The 19,900-nt window shown below is 47.3% G+C and overlaps 1 protein-coding gene across 2 annotated transcripts in view; it reads right to left on the bottom strand.

Moving 5' to 3' along the window:
• Positions 1-19,900, bottom strand: part of SLC24A3 (solute carrier family 24 member 3) — a 117,628-nt gene that overhangs the window by 11,522 nt on the left and 86,206 nt on the right. The window contains exons 8-15 of one of the 2 annotated variants that reach the window (XM_048298056.1): positions 19,590-19,615; positions 17,499-17,552; positions 16,008-16,153; positions 13,325-13,485; positions 12,496-12,769; positions 10,776-10,942; positions 10,154-10,268; positions 9,193-9,305 (exon numbers count right to left, since the gene is read on the bottom strand). In XM_048298056.1, coding sequence (XP_048154013.1) covers positions 9,193-9,305; positions 10,154-10,268; positions 10,776-10,942; positions 12,496-12,769; positions 13,325-13,485; positions 16,008-16,153; positions 17,499-17,552; positions 19,590-19,615 — 1,056 coding nt within the window. The remainder of the gene's footprint in view (positions 1-9,192; positions 9,306-10,153; positions 10,269-10,775; positions 10,943-12,495; positions 12,770-13,324; positions 13,486-16,007; positions 16,154-17,498; positions 17,553-19,589; positions 19,616-19,900) is intronic. The other variant, XM_048298057.1, reaches the window with a different exon arrangement.

Genomic DNA, 19,900 nt, shown 5'->3' with positions numbered 1-19,900 from the left:
TTGGCAACTAACTCCTATATAAGTACTGTAAGAACAAACAGGGGAAAGGAACTCTTGCATTCAGTCACCAATTAATGCTTCACAGTGGGGGAAAATAAAAAAGGACACGCACGAGAAGCTAATTCCTTCCCTACTCTCACTTTATTTCTTCCCTACTCTTACTCCTCTTGGTGAAGGGAACAAGTCAGTAATCGCAAGACCAGAGCCTCAGGTGCTGAAAAATTGTCTGTGCCAATGCATCGTGGCACACCAACACGGGCTGGACATGATTTAGCACCGAGGCAGATCAGACAAAGAGACAGCTTACTGCCTGCAGTGCTGCATAAGGTACCCGGGCACATCACAGGCTCTGGTGTAGCTGTCTCCATGGCAGAGCCCCAGTTACAGCCCCTGTCCAAGAGAAGAACCGAGACGCAGGTCCACAAAGCTGGGACGCCATTAAACTGCCACTTTTAGAGGCTCTGGAGTCTAACCTTAGGCCCTCACCTACATCTTTAAGGCCCAAATACTTTTAAGAACATGATTTTTGTGAGACATAAACCCAAGGTTACAAAGGAAGGCTGCAGGGAGTAAAGCCATTCCTCCAGTCCTGCTCCTCAGCTAGGACCACACTTCTCCTCGGTTTCCCATCCTTCTCTTGGGGAACTTAATCATTATCCTTTTGGTCATTTTTATATGACCTTCTCAAACAGCATCACCTGCAGCATCATCAGGGAACAATTCAGCGGAGGCTCTCAAGGAGAGAGAGCTTCTCCAGGAGCTACTGTGTGGAGGGAAAGGTCGTCCTTCTAGGGGAGGTTGGCTTCTCAGTGCTCCCATCCTTCCAGTTAGACTATAAAGAATCCCATTTGCAAGAGAAGTGCATATTTCTACTGTGACAAGCAGCACTACAATTTTAAGAATGCAGGGATGCTGATACAATTGTATCATTTTGCACCACAGTCAGGAAACCCTTTTCACCCCAATTACTGCTCCTAAATCCAGAGTAATGATCTAGGTTCACTCCCCAGGGACCACCGAGGGGAAAGCCTGACTTGTAGAGTCAGAAAGGATGATCAGTCCCGACACTTTGAAACTCTGAGCCTGCACTGAACTCCATGCACCCAGGATCCTCTGTGTCAATCTGTGCTGCCCGAGCTTTGCTGTTCCCTTCACACTTGTCAAAGTACCAGCTCACACAAATGGCACATTTTCCTTCCCTACTGATTGTTGACATCATAAAAAAAGGCTACAGCCATGATGATCATTTTGTCTGAAAGGTACTGGAGGATTTCTTTAGGCTATATGCTGTAAAGGTATGGAGGGACAGCAGGACCATTATATTCCTATGGCCATCACATGTTAAATACAACATCCTCACCAGACTGCTCAAAGAAATGAAGGATTTGGATTGCTTCAGGGCATGAAGACCGACTTTGGGACTGTCTGCATAACTGAAGATGAAAAATGTCATGATCCCACTGCTAATGTAAACTTCAGAGATGGACCAGCCCGCTCTGCCTCAGTCATTCCTCTGCACCCACTCCTCCTCTCCTGCTTCCACCCATCAGAATGGCCCACGCATAACAGCTAGACTGCATTTCCATCTTACTTATTATAAAGTGCAAAAAACTGTACACTGACTCTGAGTAACTACGACACAAATTTAAAGCTGCCTTCCCTGCTATCCCAAATGAAGAGCAGCTGGCTAAGAAAGAGAAACTATTTTACAATAAATTCCTGTCTGGATTTTGGTCAGGAATTTCGTTTGACCACTGCCAATATCTGTAAAAACTGTCAGTATAAAATGTATCAATTGGAAAGGGATCTACAGGAAAAGGAAGCAAGTGAAGAAATGGAATTATTTTAGCACGGAAAATGTCTGGATTTAACCTAAAGTGCGGATGCTGGTTCTCAGTCACCTTCATCCTCTGTAAAACCAGCAGAGCATTCCAAAGGCCTCTGTGTCTAATTTGCTGAGGACAGTGCTTTCAAAGAGAGGTGTTTGAGGCTGCTTTCTTCAGACTATCTGCAAGGCTCTTCCTTGGAGGTCATTTAGGGGAATAAAAGCTGCCACTGGGGATTATTCAAAAGCAGAGAACGTATGCTAATTATTCACAGCAGCTTTACCAACGTAAGAGCGACACACGTCATGCTTTTCCTATGTGGGCAAAGCAGACATGGCAACCCCTTCTGCAGCGCGAGCACCAAGTTCCCCTCGCAGGGTCACTGCGCCAAAACACTCGAGTTCCACTCGCGGTCAGCAGTTCCCAACCTGCGTTTAACCAGCAACAGCATCCCTGGCCCGGTATCTAGCCCGGCTCCCTCTGCTGGGCAAAGTAAAGAGCTATCAATTAACCTCAACAACAAGAACGCTCCTGCCAGCCCTGCCACATTTTTCAACAGGCGTCTGTCTACCTACTCCAGAAAGTGACCCTACAGAACCATGAGTGATTTTTATACAGTGCTGCTGAGTGGTCTTGAGAGAGTGAAATCCAAGCTAGGCGGAATCCCCACAGTTCACGTATGCCTCGTTCCTCTCACCGTACTTCTCTGTTTACCCGGAGGATCCTTCCACTCTCCCCGTGTGCCCGAGGCTGCTGGGGTGAGCCTGACTCACTGTGCCACGCGAGCGGTGCCCGTGCGGGCCCCTGCCCGCGCCCCTGCGGTGCTCCCTGCAAGCCAAGCCCACGGGAATGCTGGTGTGCACAGGGTAACCCCACAGCACTGCAAGTCCAGTTCATCTGGAATTAGGCCCGGCACCCATCTATGGAATCCATCTCCCAGTCATCCCAGGGCAAGCGTGCTTTGGGAACGGGCTTACATCGATGTCCCTTTGTTCCAGCTGTCCTTCTGATCTTTTCTATTCGCTTCTCGATTGTTTTAGAGCTCTTCTCACGTGTTGTTTCTGTCCTTTTCTGTCCCTTTTCTGCCTGCTCCATGGCAGGGAGGTGCCATGCATACATCACCTCCTGAGCCTCAGTAGAAACATCTGGAATTCTTCACAGCTTTTCCAGGACTTTGAGCTCACCAGCAACGTTCTTTTACTCAAACAGTTGCACTTTTTCATCCAGAAATTCCAGCTGTGTTGTGTTGTCTAGTTCAGCCAAATGAGCTTCCTGACAAACCCTTTCTTTTCCTGCATTTGACTTCGGACTACCTGCTGCTGTTTCACAGATTTCCCATCAGTCTACAGCTCTGGAAACATAGATTTAACTGATGAACTATTCCACTCCTCTGGTAACCACCACAGCCTACCCCATTTCTTATCATGACTTTTAACTGTGAGCACAGAAGCTTAGAAGATTCTGAAATTTGAAACAAAAGTTTAAGAAAAATGTGTCCTTGATGGGTGAAATTAGGGCAGAAATTAGTCAAGCAGCCCTCTCATGAGATGAGTGGCATTTCCTGCAGGAGGCAATGGAACACATTTCCTTGGGATATGTGAAAATGTGCAAGTTCAGGGAAAACAAGGGCAGCAAAACATTCAGAACTCACAGTAAGGGAGGAGATAATTTCAGGTTTTGGCAAACACCAGAAGAAGAGTCTCAGCTGGAGTCGTCTTAATTATATAGGGAAAAGCCCAGTCCCCTGTTCATTTAAGAATAGGAAATGCCTCTTCCCCAGGAGAAAACTGTCTGCAGATGAAGCACTCCCTCATACTGCGAGGAGGAAAAATCAATATTCCCAAACTCCCCTTTGAGGACTGGCTTGTGTCTAGGGGCTGAAGCTGAGGCAGAAGAATGCTGTTCTGGCTGATCACGCACGGAAGGTTTGCACGTTCACAGCCTCCTCTGTCAGGGTGTGGGGGGGGTGGGGAGGGTGACCTCCCTGCTGCTTGTGCAGCAAATGCAAAGATGCTGCCACCAGCTCCAGTCATTCCCATGCTGCTGTGGCAGCCAAGGCTGAAGCTAAACAGCAGAGGAAAAACAACGGAAATAAAGTTATTCTATTCTGAAGTTCTTTTCTGGCAGCTGCTTGAGGGAAAACAAGGAGCTATTGCCAAAACCCAGACCGGTTTTGCTTCAGGGCCCAAATATGACAGAAATTACCCCAGTAAGGAATTTCAGAAGGGCTATGCTTTGTTTCCAGTCCCTCAGCTGAAAAAGCTGCAGGTCTTCTGTATGTCTGGGGATCCTTCTCCTTCAGTGCCTCCACCTGGCAGTGGAAATTCAGTCTAAATCCTGCATTCCCAAGGTCTTGCCATGAGACAGCGGTCTCAGCAAACAGGAACTTCAAACATGTGCTACATTCCTGCATGTTTAAATGGGATGTCCTTCTTAAAGCTCTTTTTAGACTCCTAAGAAAGCATCCCTGTTTTGCTCCATATCACAAAATTCACTCTGCAGAGGGTACATACCTGGAGTGCTGCACGTGGCCACTACGGGTTATCGTGCAGGAGATGTGGGAGCTGTGGCTGCAGAGAACTCCAGGGATGCTAGAAGGTTTGGCAGGGACACTTTTGCTCTACTACAGTATAATCATCCCAAAAATCTCTCTGCCATGAAGCCAGGGAGCCAGCTTTGTCCCAATGTACCATTCACCCTAGTGCTTTGGAATTAAACCAGGGAAAACCAACCGGTCAGCGAGGAGCGAACCAGTGATGCTTCCCGTCTCCATGTGTGCTTTGCAAACATTAACTTCCCTCCGGATTCTCCGATGCCTAACAACGACTGCACTGCGATTATTCCTGCTGTCTCAAGCTGCTTGTTTGCGTGGAAGGAATGCCAGGTCTCTCAGACTTCTAGTGTACTGTCAAATTTTGCTGAAACTGGCTGAAGTTATCGGGCAGAGGAGCAAATTGGACTGACATGATTATACTCCCAAATGCTGACGTGATCAAATGAATCTGGCTGCTTATCCTTAGGCTAAAATTCCTGTTCTCTAAAATACTGCTGGATGACGTCTGGTTTACAAGCAAAAAAAAAAAATTCCAGAGGGAGGCAACTGGATGGAAGATACGGAGCAAACATCCTTCCACTCCACATGGGCCAGGTGCACTGGGGAAGGATGCTTACTGGATTAGAGAGCCAGCAATGTGTCCAGGACTCAGTGCGGGAAGGGAGGAGCAAGTGAACTCTGTCAAAGGACTCTCAAGGTCCAGAGGGATGCTGCTTCTCCTCCAAAAGCCCTGCTGGCCTGCCAGATTAGCTGTGTACGTAACAGAAGGCCAGAGCTGCTGCAGGCGGGTGGCCAAGTGAGCAGTGGAGATGGAAGCTCCAGTGGGAAGCACAGATGAAGGCAGAGTTAGTACCTGGACATTAATGAGTGTTCAGAAACAAGGAGCCTTAAAATAATAAACATATAGTTGGGCTAGAGACTTGGCATTGTAAAAACAGAAGGGGTGTGATGTGGAAAGTTTAATCCTGAATAGATCTGCCTTTTGATGGGAAAAGGATAGGTGGCTTGGTCCAAGTCAGGAACTCTGGAATTGACACCTGAGCTGAGGGCAAAGAGTGAGGCACTTGCAGTGTACCCACATCCCAGAGGAAAATGTTTCATTTGAAGCAGGAATACAGAAGGAAAACCTCCTTCTCTAAACCAGGTGACAGATGCTTCCAAGATGCAGCCTGAGAATCGTAAGATGGTTTTCCTTTCCTTTCCTTTCTTGTAACAAGGAAGGAAGAATAAAATAAATACTAAGCTGAAGCATCCACTGACAATGGGGCCAGGGAAGGGGCAGTCAGAAGAGAGGCACTTAATCAAAAAGTGATTTAGCAACCCAGCACCAGGACATCTCTCCAGAGATTCACAGCTTATTTCCAGTTCTGCCATTCACCTACTGTGACTCCAGCAAGCCCATTCGTCTCTCTGACAGGTCCCCTTCTTGCTCTTTTCCTGACTCATTCTGTTAGATCACAAAGCTGCCTTTTCCCCCCTCAGACACTACCCCATAGAGTCAGCTTGTTTAAGCAACAAGTCCTGATTCCACGTGAAGCCGCTTCAGCGAACGGCTGAGAAGGCACCGAATGCCCGTGGTCACAGGGCACCAGGCTGCTCACACGTGTGCACACACAGCACCGGGGCAAATCTTCTCCTTTTCTGCACAGTAACATGGCAGAACTCTTTACACCAGCATTAACAGGGAGCAAAATTTGTCCACAGGAGATTCTGAGTCAGGCAGCCTGGAACAAGGTAAATGTGTACAGATTTTACAGAGTATGATGCTAGAGATATACCACACTCTGGAGAAAGCCCGGAGTGTTTAGAATCACAGAAAAACAAGGCTGGAGGGGGCTTCTAGGAGGCTCTTCTGCACTGAAGTTTAAGTTCAAAAACACAGCTTCCACAGAAGTTATTACAGCTTGTTTATTAAAATGTGTTTACTTTCAGCAGGAGCTTAACTTTGCCACAGTCAACTTACACTGAACATTCTAGGGAGGCAATCACGGTTTTGGATCACCACGCAAAAGTAATCATGATCAAGCAAGCCCTTTTTGTCTTCTACACATCTCTCTTTGCCTCTGCATGCAGGTCAGGGGCATCAAGACTGCTTTGAGGAGCTCCCCTTCTAGGGGAGATACTAGAGAGACACGTTTGGATCCTGCCAAACACCAAAGGAGCAGTACTCAACCCTGTACTATTAGCTCAGAAATTACCTGGTACTTCTGACTCACAGCGATATTTAGTGGACACCCAGGCTGGCCTGAGCCCACGAGTCCCACTGCAGTTAGCAGGGCCTGCTCATGCAAAGAAGCCCAAGGCTCAGCCTGACAGACCTCAGGAACTGGAGCTCCACGTCTGCTGCCCCCTCTGACCTGCGTGCCAGGGACATCAGCCGCACTCCCAGAATAACAACCAGCATCGTGGAGCTCTGGGCACTGTCACCAAAGATGCACCTGACCCAGCTGATGCCAGCCTTGGCTGGCAACTTAGTAATACTTCAATAACTCATTACTCATAACAGGCAGGTGAAAGAGGGGACTTGCTTTGTTTTAAAGTCCAATTACCCAAGGATTTGGAGAGAAATCCAGGAACAGCAAGTGAAAACTGAGGAAATTCTCTTTTGCTAGTTGTGGGGTTGTTTCCAAGACTGCCTTTTCCAACCATGTGATCACACTGTACAATGGACATTTTGGGTGTGCAAAACAGTAGTGATATTGTTATGCCTCCATGAAAGCCGGCTGTTTCTGTTCAGCCACTCGTTTTCATCCTTTTTCACAAAAACATAGATGAGCTACAGATAAATTGCTCATGAAAGAAAGGGATTTTATTCCTACAGCTTTGCTTCCTTATGGCACTCCTGTATTCAAGAAAAGGGAAGATCTGAGGAACTAGAGGCTGGTCAGCCTGACCTTGATCCCTAGGAAGATGATGGAGCACATAATCCCGGGAACCCCTTCTAAACACACAAAGGACGAGACATGTAGATTAATGGAGTGGAAATCCCGTTGACCCTGCTGACAGCCATGTAGGACAAGGGGGACTTGCTGGGTAAGGGGAAGCAGCAGACATTGTTTGTGCTGACTTTAGCAAGGCTGCTGGATTTCTCTCAAACATCCTCAGGGACAAACAGAGGAAGAAGAGTCGAGATAAGTGGGCAGCGGAATGGCCTGATAACCAGCTGAAGCACTGTGCTCCAAGCCCAGCTGGGCACCAGTCACTAGGGCCTTACCCCAGCGGTCAGTGCTGCTTAGTGTCTTTTTTAGCGAACTGGATGATGGGGAGAGAGCAGCCCCAGCAAGTTCACAGCCCATACAAAACCAGAAAAGGTGGCTGATGCTCTGGAGGGCTGTGCTGCCATACAGAGGGACTGGGACAGGCTGGAAAAATGTGCAGGCAGCAAACTCATTAACATCCACAAAGGGAAACGAAAAGCCCTGCACTTGGGAAGGAAAAACTCCACATACCAGCATGGGGCTGACCAGCTGGAAAGCAGCTTGGCTGAGAAAGACCTGTTGATCCTGGTGGACACACCAAACTGATGTCAACAATGCACTCCTGTGGCATGGAGCACCAACAGCATCCTGGGCTGCATCAGGAGAAGTGTAGCCAGCAGGGAGAGGAAGATGATCCTTCTCCGCTCAGATCTGGAGTGCTTGGTCCAGTTCTGGGCTCCCCGATACAAGGAACATACAGATTTCTTGGAGGAAGTCCCGTGAAGGCCCACAAGGAAGATTTAAGGGATGGCAGCATCTGACATACAGAGAGGCTGAAAGGGCTGTGACTGCTCAGACTGGAGAAGATTCAGGGGGATCTTAGCAATGTGCCTAAATACCTGATGGGAGATGACAGAGAAGGTGCAGCCAGACTCTTCTGAGTGATATCCATTGAAAGGACAAGAGGAACAATTTTAAATACAGAAATCCCACTTAAATATAAGAATGTTCTTTGACCGTGAGAGTGCTTAAACAACAAAGTAGACTCCATCCTTGGAGGTACTCAAGACCCAACAGGACAAGGTCCTAAGCATTCTGCTCTAGCTGACCCAGCTTTGAGCAGAGGGCTGGGGACTAGATAACCTCCACAGGTACTTGCCAAACTCAGCAGTTCTGTGATTCTCCTGTCTTTTAACTTTGCATTCACTCAGTCACTGTATTTAACAGTCTTCCCTCTGTCCTACACTGCTGTCTGAGTGGTGTCCCGTAGCCACAGCGACTTCCCTCTAGAACTATGTGGCATCTCCTGCCTTTCCTTCTCAGAAGGAACCTTGAAGCCACTCTGGGGGCAGGGGTTGGCTCTTTTTTCACCTGGGAAATAAAGCATAAGTTCATTGGTGTCGGGTAGTTTTTTCTTAAACAGAAAAGCTCTGTAGAGTTTCCTGCTGATGGTCATGCTCTGAAACACCCAATTATTTAACAGTTTCCTTCACTTTCCAGTGTGTTAACAGTTTAGCAAAGTTTAGAATTTTTCTTACCAAAAGCCCCACAGCTCTCGTCCATATTTTATATTTCACCTGTGTGTTTATCCCCTCTGCCTTATTAAAAACAGGGTCATTCTTACTTGGAATATATTCGGGAGTATGAAAATTCAGTGCACTGTAGTGAGCTAGCTTCTTTCAGCACAGATTTCTGTCCTTAAAAGGATGGCAAATGTCCAGCGACAATTAATTTCTATTCCTCCCACTACAATTTCTACTTCTCGTGACAGAGAGAACTACTTGTTTTTTCAAATAAAATCCACAGAATTGTAGACTTTTTTCTTTTCCTAAATATATCCGGGTTATTAAAAATAAATAAATAAATAAATAAATGAGAAAAATGTAGGACTTACGTATGATCCATAGTTCACTGCTAGGGTCTGCAAAGCCCATGGAAGGCCTAGGCCAATCAAAATATCAAAAACATTGCTTCCGATGGAGTTGGACACGGCCATATCCCCCATACCTGCAGGAATGGAAACCACGTGCGCTCAGACACGTCTCAGAAAAGTCTTGTACCTTTAGTCTGAGCTAATCCAGGCAACTGGCACCAAAGGCCAAGGCTTATGGAAGATGCCCCTCACTCCCTCCATTCCCTTTGCCCCCCCCCCCCAATCATACAAGGCCAGCAGGCTTAAAGGGGCTTAATCCACCTTCCAGGATAATCTGAGAATTCCCCTCCGCTAATCCTCTGCTGCTGAGGGGACCTGCTGTGCTGGCTGTGACCTGCCTGCCCTCTGGTGCCATGTTGAGGGGGCCTTTTGGTGCTTTACTGTGACCATGACACATGAGCTTCTGTACTGGACTGATTGCAAAAGACGTCTGTTCAGCAGCTGTTTATTTCAATGAGGAGCCACTGGTTTTGCTCCCCAAAGTAGTACTGAGTACTTGCTTTTCCTCTTAACACACCTGTTGCTGGGGCCACAAGTATGGGGGAGCTGCTTTCCTTAAAAACAGCAGCATCTTCCAGTCCTTATGACTGTGGAGGAAAGCTGGAAAGTGACCTGAAAGATTCTTATGCCATTAAATAGTTCTATACCACTGATATTCAAATTAAGGAAATTACTGTGATTCTTGGGGAAGGCTTGAAGTTGACGATACTGCCAGAAATTGTCCCACACTGCTGTTAAGAACCTACTAACTGCTTTGCAATAGCAGCACAATTTATCTCCTCCTTTGTTCTTGTTTTAAATTCCAGGCTCGTGGAAAGGGCTCTGTATATTCTCACGTTCAGGAAACATCTGTGCTACCTGAAGAGGAGGAGAATGTAAGGACACACTTCCACAGCAGGATGCCATCCCTGAGATGACCTACCTTGCCTGGCCACGATAAGGCTTGCCATGCAGTCTGGCACGCTGGTTCCTGCTGCCAAGAAAGTGATGCCCATGATCACGTCTGGAATTCCCAGTGTGTACCCAATGATTGTCACCTAAGGAGAGGAAATAAAACATCAAGCTGTTTACACAAATACTAGCTAAGCAGACACAAAACTACCTTATGGTTCTAGTTCTGCAGGAATTTGAGTGAATGTCATGCTATTGTTCATGCTGAGTTCAAAGTGTTATCATTCACAACTCCATGTCTCTCGAGCTTGCTTGCTCCAAGAAAATGAAAAGTTATTGTGGCCAGATTGTCACTCAGCGCCCCTCGCACTGCCATGCAGGACTGGGAGACGTTCCACTGCTGCAGCTGCAATTGTTTCCCAAGGTAAAGAATCTGGATGAAATGCCAACCCAAAATCAAGTTCAAAAGCCACGGCTACTGGCCCCTAATTTTCTTCTCTGAGTGTGGACAGGTCCAATAGAAATGGAAGCAAACCTAAGGTTTCTCACCTGAAAATTCAGGTGTGCGGAACTTCCTACACATTTCTCTAGACTGACAAACCCCCTCCTGTTGCTTCTCCCAGGCAGTGGTTTCTGGGTTAGTTGGTACATACCATCCACACCATCATGTAAGAAAAAGCTGCAATCCACAGGGTAGAAGAAGCAAAGGTAACCATGAACCATTTTTCCAAGTGGGGTTTGTTACAGTTGGGCACTGTGAAGTACAGGACAAAACTCAAGGGCCATGTGAAGACCCACTTCAACATTTCTATCTTGCCAGCTGCCAAACAACAAAACAAAAGGAAACAATCACAAGTCACGTCCACTGTATTTCAGAATGTTATTATTTCATTAGCATGTGCAAGCAGGATGCCAGGGACACCTCAGCCTAACTGTTACACCAACATGCCACTCCTTGTTCAGGAGATGATGGTGTGATGGCAGATAGGAGGGCACAGACAGGCAGAGGAGTATGAAGGGCATTCCCTGAGAGTTTAAGTAACGGCTCAGAGCACACATGCTCCCCCCTCCCCTGGTCAAGTTCTTACAGAAACCGCATAAAATGCAGGTTCAAGAAAGAGATCTGATCCACCTTCAGTCACCTAATGGGAAGGTACAGAAAAGATGGGGGCAGGCCCTTCACAAGGGAATTACAAAAGCCAATGGACTCAACTTCTAGTAAGGGAAATTCAGGATAGATGCTACACTAAGTTGTGCATTTTCTCTGTTTTTCCTACTGTGAGGGTGGGCAAACATTGGAACAGGTGTCCAAAAGTCTGTGGGACATCCATCCTTAGAGATAATCAAAACCGAACTGGACATAGGCTTGGAGGACCTGCTCTGAGCAGGGGCTGGAACCAGACATCTCCAGAGGTCCATGCCAGCCTCTCATATGCTATGAAAGTCCATAGGACAGCTAAACTGTTCCCTTTAAGGCTCAGGTCTTTTCCTTACTCAAACTACAGAAATGCTGTTTGGGCAAGATCTGAGCAGGAGTTCCCAAAATCGTATCTTTCCTGTAAAGGGCAGGACCAATCCCTACAGTATTCCAGCTCGTCTGCAACACAGCAGATCTTGCCAGCTATGGCAACTGTGACTCAAAGGTAGGACAGGGATATGTTAATGATCGCTGCAGAACCAGAGCCCTGATGTGGTAAGAGGGACTAGGCTAAAAGGAGATCTCCACCGTGCAGGTGCAGTGCTCAGCAGCCTGAGCCACGAGCCACGCAGCTGCTCTGACCTTCTAAGCCCTCCATGCAGAGCGAGGAGCACTGTGGCAGTGCCTAGCGAACAGCAGGAAAGCAGAGGCACACAGGACCACCCTGTGCCTCTGCCCACATCAGCACCACCAGTGCCTTGCCCACACTAGCACTGCACTTTCCAACTGAGGTAAGAGCACACCTCACCTCCCAGCAAAAGGTATGTCCTAGCCATGGGCACATCTGACCTGCACTCAGGCTCCTTGCCACCAGCCCAGACAGCCTCAGCATCCTCCACAGTGAGCAGAGATCCATCTCTCCAGAGGGTGAGCCATGTTTTCGGGGCAAAACCCACCCTGCGGAGATTGCCGTGCCTCCCCTCTGATTGCAACAGCAGCACAGGGCCAACCCAGGGGCTGCAGCAGAGGTGTGCCCAACCCCAGGAGCCTGCAAGCCTGCACCCTGAGAGCTTCCTGCTGCTTCCCGGTTCCCCTCCTCTTTTACATGTGAACAGGAGCCTCACTGCAAAATGAAAGCTGATGGAAGCTCTCAGAGACACTTTTATCTCTACACGCATCTGCCATGCTTTCCAGCATATCCCAACAAACACCACATAGACCCAGGAGCTTCTTACTGGGTAGGTCAAAAGGTGTATATGGCCCTTCATGGTCATCATCATCATCATCATCTTCTTCCTCTTCCTCATCGTTTTCATTGTTCTCGTTATCCTCGTTCTCGTTCTCGTTCCCGGCCTCGGCCACGTCCTCGTCTCGCCGTGTGCCGTTCACGCCCCGCTCCGCGGAGTTGCTGGGGCCTGTTCCATTCTCCACCACGTGCTTGATGGGTATTTTGATTGCTACTTCTGACTCACCATTGGTGTAAGTCCTGCTGTTGATCAGCCTCTGTCTCTGTAAATAAAGGCAAAGACTCACTGGAAGATAGATTTTTTTCAAATTTGATTTTTTTTAAGTGAAAGGGAAGAAGAGAGAAAGAGAGATGTGTAGAATTCTTTAAAAATTTATCTTTAAAAGCAAAAGGAATGATTTTCATTGGGTACAACATGATGCTTGCTTGCAGACCACCAGATAAATCTCACGCGTACAACTTTTACAAGAGAAGGTCCAGTGGCTGTGGAATTGACTCCAGGAGGACTCCAGGACCAGTGACATACTAAGTGCAGTCTTAGGGTAGTGCCATATTATTAAACAGATCTATGCAGGGGGCACCCCCTGTGAGCAACAGCTACATGTAACATAACTGCATAATACCCTCTGCTAAAATCTCCAAGGGGACAGAGGGCAGGGGATGATTTAGTGAAGTCAATGTCAGAAGGATAAAATCTGGGAGAGCGCTATCAGGGGATCCAGAAGAAACACCAGAGGTGCATTTCAAGCCAAACACTGCTACAGGAAAAGGAGAAAATTCTAAACGAGAAGGGCAGGTGGGGGAGATAAAAGACACACCTCATTGATTAACATGCGGCTGGCCATGGAGAGACGTGTTTTGGGAGGGAAATGGCTGGTTATCATGATCCGGAGCCCAGCCTCGGAAAATGAAAGCTGGTGTGGGTAGGCAGAGAGCAGCTCATCAACCATGATCACTGAGGCTTTACGGTGGAAATTTCCTGCAGCCAAGGAACAAAAACAAATTGAGGTCTTCCTCAAGCAATCTCTCCCTCTGCTCTACATGGCTCTCAGAAGAATAAACCCATGGATTCCAGAAGTTCTTTGTAAGAACCATTCCTTCAGCTACACCATTCAAAGTAAGGCTCATCTGTCCTTAATTTCCGCCCTCCACACACCTTATATGCCTGTTCTTAAACAGTCAGCATGGTATCACCACTCACGCTCCTTACAGAGAACTACATCTGCTCTGCACAGTTTATCACAGCTAGGCAGACCACTGCTTCAACAACAGCTATCCCACCAAGGCAGTAACTTCCAGTTGTAACCTGCACTTCCATGAGGATATTGTCCTCATCCACCACTAACTGTGTTCCTGCAAGGTATCAACACGAACGAGAAGAAGGCTCCTGCACCCCGGGCTTGCAGCTCATGGCCAGGAACTGCCACCAAACCCAGCAGCAAGTGCACGTGCCAGAGCAATCCACAGCGCAGGAGCAAAGGGACAGGGAGACACAGGCAGGTCCCGGAATCGTGCTCCTCCTGGGGCACAGCGCCGATGCCCACTGCCTCTGGGATTCGTCCTTCCTGCACCTGGATGACACCTTGGGCTGTGAATCCTGTGCTAGGACTAGGACTTGGCAGCAGGGAAACCTGAGGCCTTACCCAACACACTTCTGCACTGGTTTATTAAAACCAGGGTTTAACACTGGCAAATGTTTTGCGGCATTACTGTTTTTGACCATCACTGTTAGTCTTACAGGAGACTATCTCCTTGGCCTTCATGTCACTATTTTTTTTTCCTACCAAGGCTTCCATGCATTGGGGTAGATAAGTGAGCTCCTCCGTATTAAAAAAAAACAAACAACAAAAACCAACCGGCTTTTCCTTGTGAGTTTTTCCACACTGGCACTTGTTGAATGGCACCTCGAAGAACTGCCCCAAATACAGAAACCTTTCTGTTTCAGACTTTTTGGTCCTCTGTTAAAAAAAGGCTTCAGAAAAGGCCTCAGAAGACAAACAGTGTCTGAAACCCCCAGGCACCCCATTGCAACAGGTGCTGCTGGTGGCCCTGTGCCCCTGGCTGGGACACAAAGCTGCACCACTTGCCTTTCCGGGCCTCCCGTGGCCCAGGGCCAAGGAAATACAGGAACAATCTGCAAGAAGATGAAGCAATCCTTTCGTCTTCCTTTCTCAGTCAGTGTGAGTAACCACAAGTGTCCAAATCAAAAAGTTACCAGCAGAGTATGCAAAAACACATTGTGGGGACATTTAAACCAAATCCCACAATCAGAACTAACCCTGAGGCCGGCGGGTAAAGCTGGACATGCAAGGCCTGAGTTTGCGCTCACTGAGTTTTCCCAGTCTAGCTTTCCTGGCACAGAACTGCCAGCACAGTTCTGCTGTGGAGAGCTCCAGGCAACAGAGAGCCGTCCCCACAAAAGCAGCTTCCCCAGATCAGAGTGCACAGCACTGCTAACAGCTTTCCCTCTGAAACAGGCCTGTAACTGAGAGCTGGCAGACTCCAGGCGTTTGCTATCAGCAAATAAACCCTGCTATGTTTAACTGCTTACTGTACACACACTATGCCTCTCGAGCACCGTTTGCAGGAAAAGAGACCTATTTTTGGTTGGGTGGGTGGGTTTTTTGGATAGACTAGCAAAACAGAAGAGGCAGCCCATCTGTAGTCAGAGACCAGGACTGATTTCAACAAAATGGAGCTTCTTCTCAGGCTAAGTCAGTGCCTCAGGGGAAAGGGAGGAGTTATTCCTGAGGACAGGTACGTATACATCCCAAGCACATACTGCACATGCTTGTTGACTGTTTTAAAGACAAAAAAAATCCGCTGCAAATACAGTTTAGCACATCCTTGCAAACGCAGACACTGAACTACTGCTGCTGAGCTACAGGATGGGGGAATTTTTTTTAAGCTGAAGAAACACAACCATTTTTATACATGATCATACTAAAGTCAAACTGGAACAGATTTCAGCCAAAGTGAAATACTCTTAAAGACCACTTACGTGGAAAAGTTGGGCATGGTAAAGACAGCACATGCAGAAAGAGCACAGTTCCCAGACCCACACAGAGGCCCCACCCTCCCTTCACTGGGGGTGAAGTGTACACTGGTCTAAGTAGGGCCTTTTTTCTTGCTCAGTTGATGTCCCTTTGGAGTGGAGTTAAGTTTAACTGGAGAAGATGTAACTTCAGTTCAGAGTAACAGTGCCCACAGCAGGACTTAAAATCGCTGTAACAGGCTAGACAGCCAACCCCTGGGCTTGAAGGAGTCCTTACAGCCAAGCACTTGTCCAGCAGCAGGAATCAGCCACAAGAGGCCTCAGCCACCTCCAGTGGCACAGGGTGTGGTAGCCGGGATCACCACACTGCGCCCCTCATCTGGGAGGGGGGGTTCCAAAAGGGCCACCCTGCCCGCTCCTATTTCGTGGCTTACAAGACAGCAGCAGTTCCCACGTGTGAGCAGGGACAAAACACCCAGAATGATGCAAGCGAGAGGGTGACTTACTGGAACAGTTACCTTTCTTTAGTAACACCACTGTGGCATCGCAGTTGCTGTTGTCGTCCATTTCCGTGTTACTTGCTAAACCGTTCACCATATTTGCAGAGTTTTTTGTCTTCCTCTCAAAGCAGTGATGTATGGTTGAGTTGTACCTGCACAAATGAAACAAACTCAGGATGTACCTTTACTTCTTGACAGTCTTCCTTTCCTAGACTTGTATCCTACGCAATACAGCTAAGGGAGGGAAGAAAACTCCTCTGGTTTTAAGGAGCATCCCAGAGCTCCAGCTAAATTGTACACCATGCAATCTCTCTGTACCCAGAAGGCTATGAAAGATAGAAGCCATAGATCTTGAATGACATACAGGCTTCTGTGTTAGGTGTGATGAATATTCTGTGTCATGAGGGATCTTTGCTTGTCACCATCCAAGTATATTTTTTTATCACATAATCACACTTGAGTATCAGCATTATTTTACCGGGAGGACTCACCACAGAAACACAACATCCTATGCTAAATTGATTTCATCTTTGGCGGGGGGGGAAAGGCACATATTACAACTGTCTTGCTGGTCAGTTAATTGTTGCAAGGGTGAAGCTACCCTCCACGTCAAAATTTCTAATTATTAGATGAATTCTGACTTGTGTTCCCTTCACCCAGCCTGAGTGTTTCACTGTTCTCACTGAGAATTGCTCTCACAATATTTACTCTATTCATCATTTCAAAACAAATCTCTAGCCTTACTTGTGGAGACAAGACCACTGGTGTGCTCGGCAGCCGGTAGGTTTTGTTGAATGTTCCAGTTTACATCTGGGTTTCCTTTCCACTGGCTTTTGAAAACAAGACAGGAGGAGGGGAACCAAACAGCAGAACAGACTAGTTTTACTAGCAAGAACTTGTGTGAAAGAAGTCACACAGGCCAGATGCTCAGAAAATCGCTGCTGACTGTGCTGAAGTTTTATCACAGATCTCCAGGCAAGCAAGAACTGCTGCAGAGCTTTGCATCCGTAAAAAGCAGGCTGGAACGTCGCTCCTGCTTGTTTCCAAGTAAGGATGCTAAAGTGAAGTCAAAAGAGACTGTTTTGGTGGGACTTGAGGATGGATCCCGATTTGCTGCATTAGCCATGGTCAGTTCACACAGGGCGAGAGCCATAAAGCACAGATTCACAGGACAGTTTAGGTTGGAAAAAACCTCCACAACCTTCAAGTCCAATGTTAATTCAGCACTGCCAAGCCTACCACTAAGCCATGTCCCTAAGCACCATATTTACACATCTTTTGGGAATCACCTTCAGGGACAGTGATTCCACCACTGGCCCGGGCAGCCTGTTCCTGCGCCTGACAACCCTGCTGGTGAAGAAAGTTTTCCTAACAGTCAAGCTAAACCACCCCTTCCAGAACTGGAAGCTGTTTCTTCTTCTTGTTGGGAGGGCTGGGTGAGGCAAGGGGAACAGGGAGCCTTAGGATTTAAATAAGCTGAGGGCACATTTGACTTACTTCATTATAAAGATGTAGATGACATACATCAGCACTAAGACTAAGGACTCCCACCTGGAAACAAGAGCAACACATAAATGCATCAGAGCAGGGCACGGCATAAGCTGCCCCTGTTCAGCCACTCCCCCGTCTGCCATGCCACAAGTGTGCAGAAAGGCTTAACCCTCCTGGGCTGCCTTAACATTCCTCTATAAAAAAGGGATGCATAAAGAAATGGCTCGCACATCCATGCATGATGCCTCCCTTGTTTTCTTGACTTCTGTGATTTTACTTGGCTAAATTGACCTGCCAGCTAAGAACAAGTGACAAAACCCAGGAGTTCAGTGAGCAAATCGCACACCCAAGTGATACCTTAGGTTTTAACTTCTATATTTTTCAAATCACTGTACTGCTTAGTGTGTAAATCTGAAGTTTCTTGTAGCCTGTTAATTTCTGCTCTCTCCTGCTAGTTAGACATAACAAAGCCTCTCCGAGCCTGCTCTCCAAGACACCCAGACCATCCTGGCCCAAAAAGTATAAACCAAAGAGCCTCTAAGGGGGTGTAAGCTGAGGGGAATTACATCATTAAACTGAAGCTTTAATTGGAGAAGTAACCCTGCTATGCAAATGCACCAAACCTATAAAAGTGTGGAAAAGCTCGTGACCCACAGTCCACCTTGGGGTCCATCTTGGCAGTAGCCTCTGGCTCCCCAGGGGTACCTTTGAAGGCCTTTCAAATAAATACCTGCCTTTATTCCCTTACTCCTGTCTAGTCTCTGTGTCTAGGAGGCCTCTCAAGGCATCACAAGGACCACCAACACTTCTGTGAGGACAATAACCACGGGATGTGGCCAAGTGAGGGGAGCAGCCACCCTACTCTGCCTGCAGGGACGTAAAGCAGGGTGCTGGGCTTTGTAAAGCCGATCATGCTCAGACAACCTGGGCAAGGGGCAGCTGCTCTGTCGCTACTGCTGCTGCACGAGCACTGAGAATGCAGCAGGCAGCACTTCAAACTGCTGATTAGATACTGATAGGTTTTTTCCCTCTGCTGCTTCTGTGTCAAACTAATGAAATAGTAAAATTTGTATGAAAACAAATTATAATGCGACTTTTAGAGTTTGTTTCTAGGTAATCTTTTTCATTCACCGAAGTGCTGTGTTCTGCATAGTTAGTTCCCTATGGCAAACTGCTAGTCCTTGTGGAAATCATCCATTATCAAACTACTGTATGCTAAAACTCATGGAACATTTTCTCCACAAGCATTTTGAGATACTGCACTAACTATATCAATGTCTCAATCCCTGCTTCGGAAGATTCAACACTCAGCTTCTGCATTGTGGTTTGTTTTTTTTTTTTTCTTTAAAGAGCACAGTTAAATACAACTGGCCCTCGGGTGAATTTCGGTAAAAAAAACCACACAAAAAAACATCAGCAAAGAAAGCCCGGCCACTGCAAGAGTGGGTGTTTGAAACCTGCCTCTGAAATGGGCAAGAGCCAGTGAGGGAAAACACCAGCCTAAGCAGCCTGACGCTCCCTAGTGCCTGCAATCCAAATGACACCGGCTGAGAGTGACACCAAAGCCAATGCCTCACCTCCACTGCCACCTCCAGCTCTGTCACCTCGTGCTGGAAACAAAACCATGAGACCAAAGCAACTGAAAAGTGTCTGAAGCCCTCCTAGACCACCATACCTACTGCACTGCACTTAAGCACATTATTAGGGATATTTTTATTTTTCTTTTATTTCTTTAAACTGGCCATTCACTAAACTATGAAAAATCCAAATATACACTTATTTATGACTGCTTGGGCGTCCCCTCCTGGCACACACAAAGCTCTGCTGAGCACACTGCCATCCCCAAGCTGCTGCAGGGCATGCAGAGGGCACTGACTGCTGCTGTACCAGGAACAGTATGAGCGACACTCTCCTGGGCTTTCCTCTCTAGCTCAAAAAATTAGTTATTCTGGCCTGTCTTGTGCTGATGTTTCTCATACAGCAGCAAACAGCTGCCCTGCGGAACTTCTAGCTTTCTCCTTCTCTCCTCATAAACACTAATTATGGCAGCTTTTGTGGTATAACTGGAAAAAACAAAAAGAAAAGGGATTCACTTACCAGGAAACTCTTTCATCATAAATAAACTGTGGAGAAAAGATTTAAAAATAGCATGTTATGCACAAAACCACACTTGAAAACAGCTCATCACCTCAGGCAGGGGACAGAGTAAAGCAAGCCAGGGCTCATGGCAATGGCATTAAGCTTGGGTGCATTTTGGCACTGGCCTCCTGCCCAGCCTTTGAACTTCTCAACCCTTAGTTTCTCTCACCTAGCCAAAGCAAGCAGGTACTCCTTCCCAAATGCCGCTGGATCCTTGTGTTAGCCAGAGTTACTGCAGGAGTTAGAGGGAAAGCAGCCATGAGCCAGAG

The sequence above is a fragment of the Corvus hawaiiensis genome, chromosome 3, assembly GCF_020740725.1.
Source record: "Corvus hawaiiensis isolate bCorHaw1 chromosome 3, bCorHaw1.pri.cur, whole genome shotgun sequence".
Lineage (NCBI taxonomy): Eukaryota > Metazoa > Chordata > Aves > Passeriformes > Corvidae > Corvus > Corvus hawaiiensis.
The sequence above is the reverse complement of the archived record's forward strand: the minus strand, read 5'-3'. Positions and strand labels throughout refer to the sequence as shown.